The sequence below is a fragment of the Hyalella azteca genome, unplaced genomic scaffold, assembly GCF_000764305.2.
Source record: "Hyalella azteca isolate HAZT.00-mixed unplaced genomic scaffold, Hazt_2.0.2 contig8570, whole genome shotgun sequence".
NCBI lineage: Eukaryota > Metazoa > Arthropoda > Malacostraca > Amphipoda > Hyalellidae > Hyalella > Hyalella azteca.
Genome location: NW_025938659.1, coordinates 54040 through 70333, shown reverse-complemented (window position 1 = coordinate 70333; position 16294 = coordinate 54040). Strand labels below are relative to the sequence as shown.

At 36.7% G+C, this 16294-nt stretch overlaps 1 protein-coding gene across 1 annotated transcript; it reads left to right on the top strand.

The window, feature by feature from the left end:
* The first annotated feature begins 10529 nt into the window (after positions 1 to 10529).
* On the top strand, positions 10530 to 15630 carry LOC108676608. The gene is made up of 3 exons (XM_018164716.2): positions 10530 to 10683; positions 11121 to 11225; positions 13503 to 15630. Exons 1-3 carry the CDS (start codon positions 10530 to 10532, stop codon positions 14603 to 14605), a joined length of 1362 nt encoding a protein of 453 aa, XP_018020205.2. The 3' UTR covers positions 14606 to 15630.
* The last annotated feature ends 664 nt before the right edge of the window (positions 15631 to 16294 follow it).

Sequence of the window (16294 nt, the reverse complement as noted above, 5' to 3'; positions counted from 1 at the left end):
TCGTCTAATCAATGTACAAGAAGCTAGTTTGGACATCTCGCGGTTCTTTCAAGGTTCATAAATTGTACACCGGATACGCTTAGTAATTCGTCCTCAAAGGCAATAGATTGCAAGTTAAAGGCCGATATCCATTTGAACTTCCATTGTTTTCTGGCTGGAGCTGGTTCAGGAATATAAATTGAGGTGAATTGATTGCTTCCTTTGTGGTTAGTTGACCAGCCTGTCACTGAATGATTATTTCAGACCAATTTCTCACGACTATATATTCACACATCCTTGTAGCGGGGAAAAAAATTAATGAGATTTGCCAAGATCTACAGCGAATTTTTCTCGCTTCTATAAATAACGAATAAGATCCACTTCACATTCTGAGAATTTCCCAGATGAGAGATTTCCGCGAGAAAAACTCGTAATATATTCTCTTGGAATTATAATTTTTGCTTTTGTAAGTAGGAACGCCTTCAAGTTCCTAATTTCAGTGACTAAAATTTGTACTTTATTTCGTGTTTACTTTCAAGCGTCGTCACGACTCGAACTTATACTGGAGTTGTTTTACATGAATGAACATTAATTGGCAACCCATGGAGGTTTCGAGTAACTATTGTCCAATACGTAATTACGGCACAAAACAAAAAACATACGATTATTTACTTTATTAATTACCATTGAAGCTACACAAATACTTATTCGAGCTGCAGTGTGGACGTAATGTTGGTTAACATCGCCAGCACTCGCCTTGGCTGAGACGGAGGTTGAGGGACTCACGCCGGCAAAGTTTGGGATATAACATAACATAACATAACATAACATAACATAACATAACATAACATAACATAACATAACATAACATAACATAACATAACATATTGATCTCGGCGCTGAAGTGTAGGCCTGATGTAGCATGTCGCCGATTCTTTTCCTTTCCGTGCCTTGTTCACAGAAGATCTAATATCGTTTCATTTGACCGGATAACTTCATGACTGACGATAGTTTCAAGTAGCTACTAGACTTCCACCGGGTTCGATATGGTGCTAGGCATTTCAAATCTGAACATACATTTTTCCATAGCTTTATCTAGTCTGTTCTTGAACGCGTTCATACTTGGAGCGCCAACGATGTCATCGGGGAGGCTGTTCCACATGTCGGTGATTCGAAGCGAGAAGAAATTTTGTCGCGTGGATTTTTCGATGTTCATCCGAGGGATAAAATAGACGACGGATGGACTGGCTTAGAAGATGAAACTTGATGCCTGCGCAACTTCCAAGTAAAAATATATATAAATAGAATAAATATTTATTTATTGTTTAATTTTTGCCTGGTTTTTCAATTGCAGGAAGAATTTGATCAGCGTCCACGCAAATATTTATTTTAGTTAAACCTTATTGTTCTGTAAAATCTTTTATTAATTTAGAGCGGGGTGGTGACGCCCTTTGTTGCTTATACAAGCCACACACACACACAATATACAGCAGTGTTTTGTATGACACTATAATGTCGTGCATCTTTTTATGAGAAGCCGGCATTTCGCAATTTCAGCTATGAATGGGCAGGGTCGGTCTGGCATAATAGATTAATTTAATACTGAAAAAACGCTTAGAAGTTAACTCTGTGAGGTCCTTCCTGGACACTTGAGATGGATTATCTTCCTGGGCTTGAAAAGATACGTTTTATTCTTAAATAATTCACTGCGGAGGCCTCCGAACGACTCGTGAGGCTTCAAGGTCAACACGGCGATTTGCGACGATGTGACCTTGAACGATCGTGAACGAATTGCTGCTCGTCGAGGGTCTCGGTCACGTTATATTCAACTTACCTCTTGATCGGCCTTACACTGTACACGGGGAAATAAGTTCCATATCGAACACGGGAAATCTGCCGTCTTACTTAGACGGCACTGTTACAAAAACCAAATACTGTTGCAATAACCTTACTAATACTGTTTAATAATCAAATACTGTTACAATAACCTTACTATATTACTATACTTACTGTTACAATAACCAAATGTTATTATAACATTTAATTCAGCAATAGAAGAATTGAACATTTAATTAACGTCAATAATTCGTAAATAAAAATTAAAGGATATCTCAACGCAGTGTATATATCTAGTGATCTCCACATATAAAGAATGAAAACAAGAAATCACTCGAATCGTGAATTTCACGCCTACTGCTTACATCTAATTATTAGAAAAATAAAACTCTGGGGATTGAAGTTTCGTAACAATTTCTGCCGCTTCTAGTCATTGATGTCTGGGTTATAGTGCACATGTCGTTGAAATGCACCTTACCCTCGAGTTTACCTAGGCAACGATCAATAAATAAGTTTCTCTGTTCTTCACCGAACTTCCAAGCTTTCATGGCTCATGCATACCAAGCTCATTGGTCATGAGCAACTAATAAGAGCCTCAAATCACACAATCACGTTGTTAACTTCACGGTTGTTGACATAGCAACTAGACTTTTAATACCGTGACGACCCGTGCGTCTCACGTAGGCTGCAAAGCACTTCATGCATCCACGACTGAAAATTGAAGAGATCGCTCGTCCATTATTCTCGTTCACAAGCTCATAAAATCTAGTGAAATTTGTTTGACATAAAGTTCTCAGTCTAAAGTGTGAGGTAACATTACGGTTAGTGTGTTCATTGGTATTCAAAACTTAGCTCATTTAAAAAAATTAGTTGGTTTTGTGTTTGATTGTAGGAGGTCGGAGTGAGGAATTGATGGCGATGCCACACTGTGATGATGCCCATCAATGTAAAGGAGAAGAATAAAATTTATCATAGCATTAGGTGTGAGAGCAACATATTGAAATTGTATAATGATGCCAAACACGAGTTTATAATTCAAATGCGAAGATCAGGAATGAGGGAATAACACTACAAAATTTTTAATAAATTTTGGTCTTTGCAGGAGCAAATACTTTGAATTCTGTCAAATTATTTCATGTAGAACTTCAGTATTTGATTAATTATTGCCGTCATGAAAAATTTACTCTTCTTAGTAGGAAGCTTGGTCTCACGATTCATTGTAAATATCAGTAAACATTTGTCTGCACTTCCTTTTAAATTTGCTACCCGAACGTAGAAAACACGCGTCAGTGCCTCAATTTTGTTAAATAATCAGCAAAAACTTAATCAGATTTTAATTTAATTCATAAAAAGTAAATATCTTGAGAGATGATGAATCAACCCACGAAAATCAGAGTGGAATAATTTGCAGCATTTTTTACATGAAAATGTTGTCAGAGCATCAAGTGAAGTGTGCGTTGATTTGTTGATGATGTTCTTTTGTTGATGAATTGGAACATCGAGCGCCGTCCCGTCAGGAGCGAATTGAGTGCCTTGCGTAATTTCGGTCTTTTCCGTTCTGGATTTTCCGAATGGCGTTAGATTTGGCTTTAATAAAAATGCAAAAAAAAAAATTCTCGACGTTTATTGAAGATTCATGTGGTAAGATAAGCTGAAAAAATACATTTGTTCAGCTTAATTGAATATATTTTTAATTTCTTATCTTGCTCTGTTATAACAACAGGTAGTTATCTATATAGAGAGGATAATTTATTTCGCTTCATTTTCATTTGTTGCACGGAAAAATATAATTTGCAGTAGAACATTCGATAAATTTGTTTATTTCATTAATTTGTATTAAATTAGAGCATTTGTATTCGTAAAGAAAATAAAAAAGCATACTACAGAACCATTTTCAACTTTTCATCCGACAATGCTTGAAACTAAGTAAATGTTTGTAAGCACTTGCTTTATTTACTGAGAAATTCCACAGTAAATCCTGATTTCAAATTTACGTGAGTTCACTATAGCGGATCTTAAAGATCCATATCGCTCAGTGACTGAGTATAGAGAATATTGCAGTGCATTAAGATTGACTGCATCACTCATTATTTCGACTGTTTATGAAGGTTGGAAGCATCCCGACAGCCCTCATGCAAGTTCACGAAAGCAGCAATGCTTAACAATATTTTGTCTCTGAAATAATATGGTTGTATCTTCAGCACGTAAGGTGCCGGAAATAAATAGGTATTAAATTATTATTCCAGTACATTTAACAGCGTCAGCGACTTAGGCGGGCGTATCCATCGCACGCTTTCCTCTTACATGGACCTGCCATCAAAGCTCTCCCGAACTCCAGGCTCGATCATCCATCCATCCATCCAGGGTCGCATTTGGACGAATGCTTCGTGCACCAGCTTCTGTTTGTTAGTATATACTTTCTAGGGACATTTGACTGCCGTTACAATGTCCGAAAACGACATAGAAGTGTCAAAGTTTCTTTGATATTAGTATTACATATCTCAAAATATATGTAACATCAAGTGCATGAATGAGCTCGATTAAAGTTTACTAGTGTATTTTAAAGCATACTATCTATCCGAAAAACTGCAACACTAAAGTTGACGTAGGTCAGGCTACGGTCCTCAGTTTTTATTCAATTGTTCGATGATCCACAACAAAATTTTCGTAAATGATGACTTTTAGGTTCGTAAATATAAAATGATCTCATCCGTTCATCTCATACATTGGTCAGCAGGAAACCAGGTAGCCTTCAACATCATAAATATTTTTCACTTATTAATCTCACAAAATTCTGAAGTGAAGGTCAATTGAAGGTTTTTTACATCAAAGAATTCCTCAGAAACTAAGCGAAATGAAGGGATTGTACTATGTTTACATCTAATGCGTGACTTGCATTTTGCTTTTAATCTTCTAAACAACTTGTCGACCGCTCGCTCGTGGGTTTCATATATTGCCGCCCTTCTCCTGAACCTCTTATTCCATTGAAAATCAAATGCGAATCAGAATCAAATGAACCAGAAACAAAATTTGAATGAAAAGAAGAATTTCAGAAATGAAAATCAAATGAATCAGAAACAAATTACAACGAAGATTTCTTGCGAAGGAGAAAAACACACTTACGCACACATTTTGATCCCAGGGCAAATCTAGAGCAAATTAAATATTTTTACTAATCAAAATTTGAAGGCTTTATTTGGATGAAAAAAAATTTTAATCTAAGACTACTGGTACACGACTATATGCTATTTTAAAAAATTAAAACGCAAGATATTATCAATCAAGTTTGCCTTCCAACTCAAAAAAAAAAAAGATAATTCGAAGCTACCCGACCATAATTGCGAAGTCAGCCATATTTTTTCCAGACCTTGAGGTTGGGAATTCAAACCAGTCTTGCCGCGCAACAAGAACGTGAACTGAGCGACGTAATGCGCGTTTTTGGTCCGTACGAATTGATATGCATTTAAGCAATGTGTTTCATTCAAGGCTGATAGGGCGGAGATTTAAATGGAAAGACCAAGTAGAATTAGGTTTATTTTTGCCAACCTCAATTTTTATGTGAAGTGATACATTTAAGGCCTTTTTCTTAGAGTCGATATCAAAAATTAATTATCAACATAAAATGCTAGAATCCTGCAATATGTTTTCAGTTTGGTGCATCATCGAAAAATGCTAACACAATTGTAATCTAAACAATAACTTTCATAATGATGTCTACATTAATATTATTCATGCAAATTTGACTGCAGGCATGCAGAGAATGATTTTAATTAAAGTTTTTCATTTTTTTTCAATAAGTCGAATAAAATATCTAGCTGGCGCTAGAAGAACGAAAAAAAGGTTACGAAATGACATTTCAGTAGAATACCACGCTTCGAATATACAACCTTCATTTTCACGTATCAACATCATATATCTAGAACACAGGTCCGTGAGGCGTATCTGTGCACAAAGAGCTCATTTGCAGCGGGCATGTCGAGCTCACGACCTGCAACCGACGCTGCGCCCTCGTCAAGTCAGGCTCCCGGGAATACCGCAGACCGCGATTTTCTTGCCGGGAACTTCGATGCACAAGTCGGGAGAGCCGGAATTGCGTCCGGGTAAGATACATTATTGCCAACGGGGAAAATTCACTAGGTCTGCACATCCTCCGAAGGGAAAAACCTAATCTGGAGTTCACACAAAATGACCACGCGTGGTGCAAAAATGACCACGCAGGGTGCAGTGGTTCGTCGTATAGCGATGCGTATCGATGAGATCATAATGATTGTAGAAACTTAATTTGAGTGCTCTACAGGCTGTTTACCATATATGATAAATATCGCATGATATTAGTCTTGCAACTTAAATTTACAATTACGTTTGGTTGACAGAGGGTTTTTTTATAATTCATTAATGTCACCAACGCGATAGAGTGAAAAAACCCTGTGACAAATAATGAACATCTGTGACTTCACAAGTAAATGAACGGATCGAACTATAATGCAGGGCACGTGCAGCCATGGTTGTATTAATTCAACCATGCGTGCAGCCTTCTACTTCTTCCGCGTATGTTGATGCAAGTCTTATTTGCATGTATAGGCGTGGTATTTGAAAATGCTGCATTGATCTAACTCTGCAACAGACAATGGCCCCACTTTCATTTAAATAACTCACTATTGTCTTCTAAATAGAATATAGTCATAGAGAACACTCTCCCTGGTCATGTTAGACGATTTGGGTTCATTAACTTAAGCTTCTATCTACTATTTGCAAATAACAAAATCCCGTATTATCCAAATTATTCTGTTCGGCTGCCAATCGTAAACTGACAATGACTTATAAATATGCAGATTTTCCAGACTCACTCTTCACAAGAATAGTTTTGATACATTTCATGCTATATAGCTCACAAGATCCATTCCAAGCATATTGAGCCTTCCAGGATCGCACCTCTAACTTACCACTCGAAATTCGAATACAAATTTCATATGAAATGCCTGTCCATAGCGGCCTTAATTTGCACTGAGCCAACTTATTACAGCCACTTTATTGATATCATCGTTGCAATGAAGTTACACTTTTGCTGCCGAGTCATTTTAGCGAGCAGTGAATTGCAAGTTCACATTCAACGCGCCTTGCAGGTCCCTCCTGCAAAATGTTACCGCATTCCAAACAAAGTATTTCTGAGACAGACATGTTACCCGTAGAAGCTGCCCGGACGAGCAAACTGACTCTGGCATTTAAACACTTCACAGATATTATTTGTACTTAAACCAAACGTGAGCTATTATTTCACGAAGGTATCATAATTATTTCGTGCAGCTAGCTGATTGTAGGGCGAGTAAAATATTCCTCTATACAGGAAGAAGTATTGTGCAACAACGAACTTTTTGAGAATAACCAATAAATACACGTGTCTATTTAACTGTATTGCTTTAGCTTCGTTAGTTTACATTGCATCATTTAAATGTTATTTATTATTTGGCCATATACATTGCAATTTTTAGCAGCAATGAAAATATCCCAATAAATAAAGCCTAAATTACTTCCATCTGTTTTTAGCAAGGTTGTGTATTTTTATGAACTGCAGATAAGAAACTGGTTATTCGAAGGCAAGCGACCGCAGGTTCGTTTGTTAAACCTTTTGATGACGCCCGTGAGCGCTGCACAGAATACAATTAAAATTATGTTTTAATAAAGTTCACGTACAGGAAAGTCTTGCAGTTGACGGTACTATATGAGCCTGAGAGAAAAATTACTATAACGTCGAGCCCTTTGGCTGATACTGATTTCCATTAAACAGTAAATGATCCTATCATTCATTCGGAAAAATAACTCAGATTAAATGAAAAATACCAATTATTATTCAGCAAATTGTGTGCGTAAAATGGGTTTCTCGTAAATGATGCTTAAATGTTTTCCGACCTAACCATCAATTATAGTCACCACATTGAAAATACATTGAAGGAGATTTCATTTTCATTTCAACTCCATTTCATTATTACAGGACTCGGTCATTTACGTGTAAAAATTTTTTACATTAAATACGCCAGCAATGTTGTAAATTTGTTTCCGTACTCTGGGACATAGATCAAAAGCCTTTTCTCGAATTTCTCCAACCACGACTTCAAGAAGCTGCATTAATATTTGAAGCATGACTTGATCTTCATTGAAGATTTACCATTAAGTTTAGCCATGTGCAACCCGTAACGAGGAATAGTTCAGCTGTAATGGGACGTCGAGGGATTCTGAGCTGTTAGAGCCGCGGCGTTTGGCATTGAGCAAAGCTTGCTGTGTCACGGCTCGTGGGAGCCGCAGCCCTGCGGTGTCCGGCCAGCAATTACATTGCCATTACTCTCAATGGTCTTCTAACGACCAGAAAAAATTGATTTTCAGTTAAATTGTCTTACTTGGGTGCTGAGCTTCCACGAATGATTTTGAGGACGAGTGTCTGAATAGTACATTTTTGAAAAATGACCATAGCCGCGTACGTGTATGAGTTTCCGGGTCCAGCAAGTAATGAACTCCTGATCGCGCTCCTGAAATTTCTGAAATCTCTGTCACCGTTGCTAAGCAAGATGCAGAAATTGACTACCATAAGATTTTTAAGGAAGAGCGTCCGTTGAAAAAAAATTTCACAGTGATCCAGTTTCCATTGTGCAATAATGGAATATACAAAACTTAATTTGATACATAGTTTATTAAGTACAGTTCTTTTCTACGTAGTTAGGCTATAACATAATTGATCTATATTAATGCTGGTATTACGTGGATATTCAATAAAAGGATCTAGAAATTCAACAGGATAATTTTATCTCTTTCCATCAATGAGTATATTCTGCGTAAGTTAACCATCGAGCACAAGTCCAGGGGCCATACTTTCAAAACTCGCTAAGTGAACGTAAGTACTTACGCCTTATTTTCTTGTCTATGATTGGTGGATTTTGCTCAAAAGGCCGTCAATGATTGGCTGATGAACTTACGATCTCTTAACTTTTTTTGAGAGTATAGGCCCTGCAGGCATTTAACCTGCAGTCCTTACGAGCGTATGCCAGAAATATATCCCTCAGTTCAACAGCCGTAATAAATATTCTTATGAACAAGCAAAGAAAATAGCAACAAGAATGTGCATTGCGGAGGCCATATAGCATTTACGTATTCTCAGTGTTTTACTGATTAACATATGTCGGATTGCTTAGGTACAATTGTACTGAAACTCAATGCGATTATAACCTTGTATAATTATGCCGTCGGACGAGGGTTAAATATATTGTACTCACATAGAAAGATAATTAAAAACTTTAACTAAATTAAACTTATTCACTTTATGAACATTACGCTGCATTACGCAATAATTTATGCCATTTACACATATAGTAAAAACGCGAATATAAATAGAGCTGACTCATTCTTCTTGCTCATTAACGGTAATACAATTATTATGTGATAACTTCATGCACGCGATGCTATTGGAATACGCTTAACTTGTGTACGTGGGAGAAAAGTAATGGAGCAATTTCACCGACGACCTTCAGCGCTGTGAATCCTTCACTAGCGAAAAGTTGCTTGTTCTCATAACAAGATACAGGCGAGGACCATTTAATCTCATTATTGAAATTAATTCATTAAGATGCGTTGCATAAGAAGGCGGTAATATACAAGCAGCGCAATTCCATAGCTGAACCTTGAACGCCCAACAATTGTCGGCATGAAAATTCGTTTCCTTTTCTGGACGTAAATATAGGATTCATTAAGCATCGATATTTACAATAACAACTTTAGTCATATTATTGAAAATAATTCATCGTATTAATCAACTGAGCAGAATGCAATAATAAACGACTTATCTATTGAGCTTCTTGTAGTACCTGCAGGTGAATGAGGTAACCATGTAGGTGCTTCATTTCGTCAGAGAACAATGCCCTGAAATTCTTTTGTCAGAAACAAGCTCGTCGACTTCTCAGTAAAAGTACATACACTAATATTTACACATGCAATGTAATGAGACCCTCACACCATCTTAGTTAAGCATGCAGAGTGCATTCCACTATAAGAATAGAGATAGTTTCGTGACGCATTGCGTGACCATCGCTCATCAACTGCATATTGCCTCTATACGGTGTGTTCGACTGGTCCTCGTTGCGAGGTGACGCTCCCTGGATACATACAGAACTACGTATTTATTTCGAATGTTGGCTAAGCTGTACAGGGATAAACCTTCGGTGTTTCGTCTGCCAAGATATCTTATATAATACTTCATACAAATTATGAATTGTGAAAAATAAGTTTTGTTCTTCAGCAAATTCGTCCAGAAATTCACGCTAATCGTGCCTGTTGGTTGCTTTCCTAAAGCATAGAATTAGCTCAATTAAGATAATATCAATAATTCAAACGTAGTAATATCATTAAACATTTCTAAGCATACTAACCCTTATCAAAATAACGTCCCTAAGCAAAATGTTATCGCTCAGTTAGAAAAACGTGCATTATTCGTTTGAGTCTCAATTCCAGTTTAACGATTGATGCGTCGGCTGGATTGTTACCGTTTAATAACTGGCCACATAAGCCACTTCTAGTTATGAGTAATTAATTGTTCAATCCGTACAGATGAACTAAATACTCAGCACATTTAAAGAGGACATCCACCTTGAAACTAGCAAAGGGATTTCAGCAGACCAAGCAACACTCGTGCTTAAATGCGAGTCTGATGCAATTGTTGTCGCATGCAACCGATGCAACATAAGCTTAGACTGAAGGTTGTACAGCAAAGCTGTTCACATTACGTATGCTTCTTGGGGACAGACGATGGACAATTATTGGTTCTTAAAAGAGACGAAGAGGAGCTACAGATCGACATTAAGATCGATCAGCTGACGAACAACACAGGTGAGCACTTGAGCTGCCTCGCTTGCACTCCCTGCTGATTCTGCGCGTATTGTAAATTCCACGTGTATAATGGACATTCCTGTGAACACTATAGTGCCGATTGATTGATCTAATTAAGACATGCAATTATATTTATTTAACAACTTTCAATTGTTATATATTTAAAATTTAACGATTAAAAGACTATTATTTTACTCATTTTTTTAAAATAACCTACAGGTCATTGAAAAGAAATCTGAGTCAGGCTGCAATTGTTATAAACTTTTTATCTTGCTGGGTTGGTCCAACGTACTGAACCCCAACGCTTTGTACATCGATTTACTTAAAACTCTGACTGAAAAAGAGCCACCTTCTTCTCATTTCAATTTCTCCGAAGCTAGTCTCACGATGTCTAAATGTCTTGTTTCTTCATGCCCTGAAATTGTTGTAACTCTCAGGCAGGGCAGCGATGACTCAGAGCCTTCAACGATACGACTTCTACCTTCTTCAATTCGGACTTCTTCTCGCGGCATCCATGACGGCGCACTCCATGGCCATCAAGCGTGAGTTATACACGCAAGAATTGTCGCTGCATTAGATAATCTTTATCAAGTTTTGGCTTTATTAATATCAGTTTATACAGGTATTCTTTTTTTTAATTTGAAGAAGTTAATTTTGTTGCACAGAGTGGAGGAAAGAGATTTAGACGCTTTTTTTCATTTACTTAATGCAAGAGTAAACGAATTTATTATTAGTAACCTTTCTGACCTGGTTAAATAAGGCTTCTGATTTCTAGTAATAAAACAAAATTCTTCTTCAAACAATACTTTATTTCCGAAATAAAATTGTGCACCGAAGTTTTATTCATCAGTGGACTCTAGACAAATGTTATGTGGAAGTACTTTTATCGTGGAATTGTTCATCATTTTCAAAACAATTCTATGATAAAATTATAATTCTATATGGAGTTTAATAAATATATAAACGCTGAAACCGCTATCATTACTATTATTATTATTATTATTATTATTATTATTATTATTATTATTATTATTATTATTTTTATTATTATTACTATTATTATTATTATTATTAAATGATTTGGCAAATTTTGTCAAACGCTTTGGCAAACACTGCATCCACTGGCTCCCTTTCTTCCAGCATGCGAATCCAATCATTAACTATAGACCAGAGGTTAGTGGTGCAGGATCTACAAGCAATAAAGCCATGTTGACAGTCTTATTGGACATGGTTAACAGACAAGTGACGATAATCCTACCTCTCTTATCAGATTCAGTTACCTTACAGACAACACTTGTTAGACTGACAGGACGATATTATAGTTACCGGGGCTACTCCAATACCAATGTTTCTGGGGACTACTTTTTTGAACATTGGTATTTCAAAACCTGAACAATGGTATTACAAAACGCTGTAGAACCTTTAGGATGCTTTTGGGGACATTTTTTTGCATTTTTGGCAATATTTTTTCAAAGTTTTTACACTGCGGTGCGACTTCACTTAATTTCGAGCTCCTGCACACAGGTTATAATTACCATCGCTGCGAGTTCGTAAATAACGCTTGTATGCTTTCTTCTTGGTCGTCGGGTTAGCTATAACTGTACGTACTGTTCATCCACTGTGACTTGTTGACTTCACCGAGCTTAATTTTAGGTACACGTGCATCAACTGCGGATATGACCGTGTCTTTGAGAAATGACCATGAATCAGCCACATTCATGTCTTAATACAGTCCGAAATATTCACTGCACTCTGAGCATCATGGTGTTAACTCACTCTCTGCGAGTGAGTTTTGCACCCACTCGCCTCTCGCAAAGTTTAAACAATCGCGTCTTTTCTGTATAGTACTTAATACTGAAAAACGGTGATTGGTGATGGCTTTTGCCCAACGAAGCTCATGTAAAAATAGTGGCGAAGCTCATCTAAAAATTGATTTTTCGCTGGTAAACGCAAAATCTAGATATTTGGGATCTGTTCATCCCTAAACTGGGTTGGTTTTGTGGTGTTCTGGATTAAAAATGAATCTCGCACAGACTCCAAAAACACGATGCTAGGTGATTCCCACCCCCTGGAGAGGATTCATCTGCCCATTTCATTTCTGGATACTTAAAGTCACCATGCATGATCAACGTAGGCGACCTACTGAAAGCCATGCTGGGTAAAATGCTGTTTAGTACTTTTTCATTATCAAAAGAACTTTTTGGTGATATATACACTACCCTATTCTTGCCTTTTAAAGAAAGTTCGCACTACGCTGATTCTCTAGCTGATTGGTGCTCTGGAGATAACTTGCTAAGCCCCACAAAAGGTTCTAACCCACAGAGCTACACCTCTCCTGCACTGCTCTTCATTTAAGTTATGAAAATAATCAAAACCTTGCAACCGAAATTGAACAGGTACAATTCCCCCCGTAATTTTTAGGGAGCGTTTTTTTGATACAAACGATGTTTATACACTCGTTACTATACACTTTTTTCGTTCAAAACGGAATCCGAGTTCGTGTAAAAATATTTTAAAACTTTCTGTGCACTTTCAATTCGATGTACGAAGTTACTTCTTACATTATTTACAGGACTGGACATGACTCATACTGTTTATTCGTCCTTCAGATCCTCTGACTGACCGTGTGCTGTTGGTGTTGTTTTGAAATCTTGAGAATGGTTTCCGTGTTTTTCCTGATTTTACGTGCTTTTCCGCTTAATTGTCTCATGTACTGGAGTACGGAATTACTCCATTAAAACATATAGTTGTATTACTTTCTGAAAATTGTTTTTGAAACAAACTAATCTATCAAAATTTAACTCAATTTTGAAAAATAGGTACTGCTGCGCTTTCTTCGTTTTCATCTGCCAACGAGGTGCCCAGTAGCGGACAGCCATGGCTGCAGCAGCCCAACTTTCCGGCGGTTGCGACTCTTACCACGTTCCGGAATTTTCATCCCGACCCAAACCGAGGCGGAAAATCGTCCCAGCATAGTTTTTCCCGAACCTTAGCAACGCCTTTTGAGATTCAGCTTCCTCGCTCAAGCTCGACCTTCCCTGCAACTTCTAACTTTCTTCCTGTATATCTTAATAAGAATTTGATATCGAATAGGAGAAATGGTTTGGGCTCGAACAGACTGTCAGAAAACCCGATGTTTCATAAATTTCCCGGTAATCCCGCCTTCAGCAGAACAGGAAGATTCATTGTAGGTACAAGTGTTGGAGGCAGCGATGTTAGATCAGAAGTTGATGCCATGAGTTCCAGATCTCGTAATCTACCAAAATCTCCCGGGGTTTTCAATGCCTTTCCGACACCAGTCAATCAAAAATTAAAGAATCAGAACAGTATATTTCCAGCTCCTTCAAAGTATAGACACAGAAAACATAACTTGGGTTCTCATAGGTCAGGTTTTGACGAACCGAATTGGATTAGTAATGAGGGAATAGTGAAAAATTCATTCTCATTATTCGGTGGTCGCCCGCATGAAAACATTAACCGCCCGAGATCGGTTTCGTTTGTTGCCCCCGGTACCTCTTCCTTTTCCGAAAGAACATTGAATACACATGGCTCATCCAGAGCCCACACATCAAAAAATTTGCGCCATAATTGGTCATCATTCAAGACTGACATGAAAGATCATCAAAATTCTTTGTCCCGAGATCAAGCTTTCCCTGGACGCGGATTAATTTCCAGGAATAAAGAAACTACCAAGCGTGCAGCACCGAATTACGGGCAAACATTTTCACGGATAAATTTGGGTGATGGAAGATTATATGTGGATTCTGATGATTTTGGACATGAATATGGAAGACCGGAAAAAACTCAAAAAAGACACCAGATCAGCAGTACTACATCGTATTTTAGAAGACCAGACGAGAATAAATATCCGCTTCTGAGAGGTAACTTTGTGGGCGATAGAAAGTTTCTTAGAAGATTTTAAGTGAAAGATAATGTGCGCTTTGCAGTCTACTTCACAAGTTATTAGTGAAAATATAGACAAATAAAAAATATTTAATTGGAATCGATAATTGTACAGTGCAGTTTATATTAAAATGTGATTGCTTTCATGATAGTGAAATCATACCGTGTTTGGCTTTATTAAGCCTGCAGTATATTAAGAAATAATTAGGATCTGGAAAAAAATAATAAAGAAAATATTTATGATATAAGTACCCGCAAATTACTCAATCGAAAGAACTCTGAATGAGCCCATGGGTTACTAAATATGAATTTATGGTCCGTATTTATCTAAAGGATAAGTTTAAACTTCGTTTTTCGGAGTGGTTTAGGCAGCATGAAATGCCTAATTCCGCCATTAATTACCAATTTTTTTCCATGGCTAACCATTCTCTTGTGTACAATAGCTTGAGAAATAAAATTAAAGACATAACTCTTAAGAGCCTCAAGTCCAAAGTCACTTCGTAGACTTATCCACACTTCACTCACATATATTATTATTCATCATAGGCGTACTCCACACATACCATCTCTCCACCTAACCGTTATCACTAATCAATGCTTGTTAAAGAGGTGAATTTTTAACCCATGATTGCTCATGTTTACTGACAACCTCATTTTGATTTTTTTAGTTGGCAGGCCCTTTCATAATTGAACTCTTAGTTAACTTTCGGATCTTGCTATACTTTTGAAAATAAGTATTTAGTAGGACGTAAAAAGAAGTTCCACACAAAATTGCTCCAATTTTTTGAATAGATTATCATCTTTATACACGAGTTCTAAACATCTCGACGACCATATTTAAACTAAAAATGCATATGTGGAAGTTAGTTTTGTGTTAATTTAAAGCCTTTCCTTTCGATATAAAAGAGCGATTCAATCGCCTATCCACATTACCAATCGGCCGTGATGTATCAGAGCCTGAAGATTTTGATTTTTGGTGGTGGTATCATGCACCGAAATAATATGCGTTTAAAAATTACTTTTTAAAGACAACACTTCTAAAGAATCCAGTACCTCCGATGTTACAAATGTACAATGAATTTCTAATGTTATTATCAAATAATAAAAAATTAATTTTTCAATTTAATTAAAAAAAATTGGCTACAAATTACTTTACAAATTTCTTTCTAGTGGCTACAAATTACTTTCTAAGCACCCACTTCTAAAGAGGCCGGTGTCTCCGATGTTACATATGAACAATGAACTTCTTATTATATCTTTATTTAAATATTTTAAAAAATAATATTTAAAATTTTTAAATTAATTTCTTTATTATGTCATTCGATTCATGCATTGCCTCCGATTTTACGCGCAAGTGTGCAAAATTTGAGATCGATTGAACGAGTAGAAATGTGTTGAATATCAATTATAAGAAATTGTAGGAGATAAAATTATTTTTTAAATTTGTTAAATTATTTTTTTTTTAATTTGTAAAATTATAAATTCTATCAATTGATTCATGCATTGTCTCCAACTTTACACAAGTGTGCAAAATTTCAGATGGATTGGAGAGGTAGAAGTGTGTTAAAAATCGATTAGGGCAACATGGGCAGCGCGCCCCCACTTTTTTTAAACTAAATTTTTGATTAAGTTTTAATTGATACGAGGTGGCTCTTTGTTTTGTTTAAAGGTGCAACTAATGAGGAATGTATGATGTGAATTAGACGCC

What these genes read in the sequence shown, in the direction of transcription:
- LOC108676608 (XM_018164716.2), top strand. Translation starts at nt 10,530, where the DNA reads ATGCAACATAAGCTTAGACTGAAGGTTGTACAGCAAAGCTGTTCACAT. An exon ending in TCAGCTGACGAACAACACAG is followed by an intron (nt 10,684 to 11,120) that starts GTGAGCACTTGA and finishes TGTAACTCTCAG; the next exon opens with GCAGGGCAGCGATGACTCAG. An exon ending in GCACTCCATGGCCATCAAGC is followed by an intron (nt 11,226 to 13,502) that starts GTGAGTTATACA and finishes TTTGAAAAATAG; the next exon opens with GTACTGCTGCGCTTTCTTCG.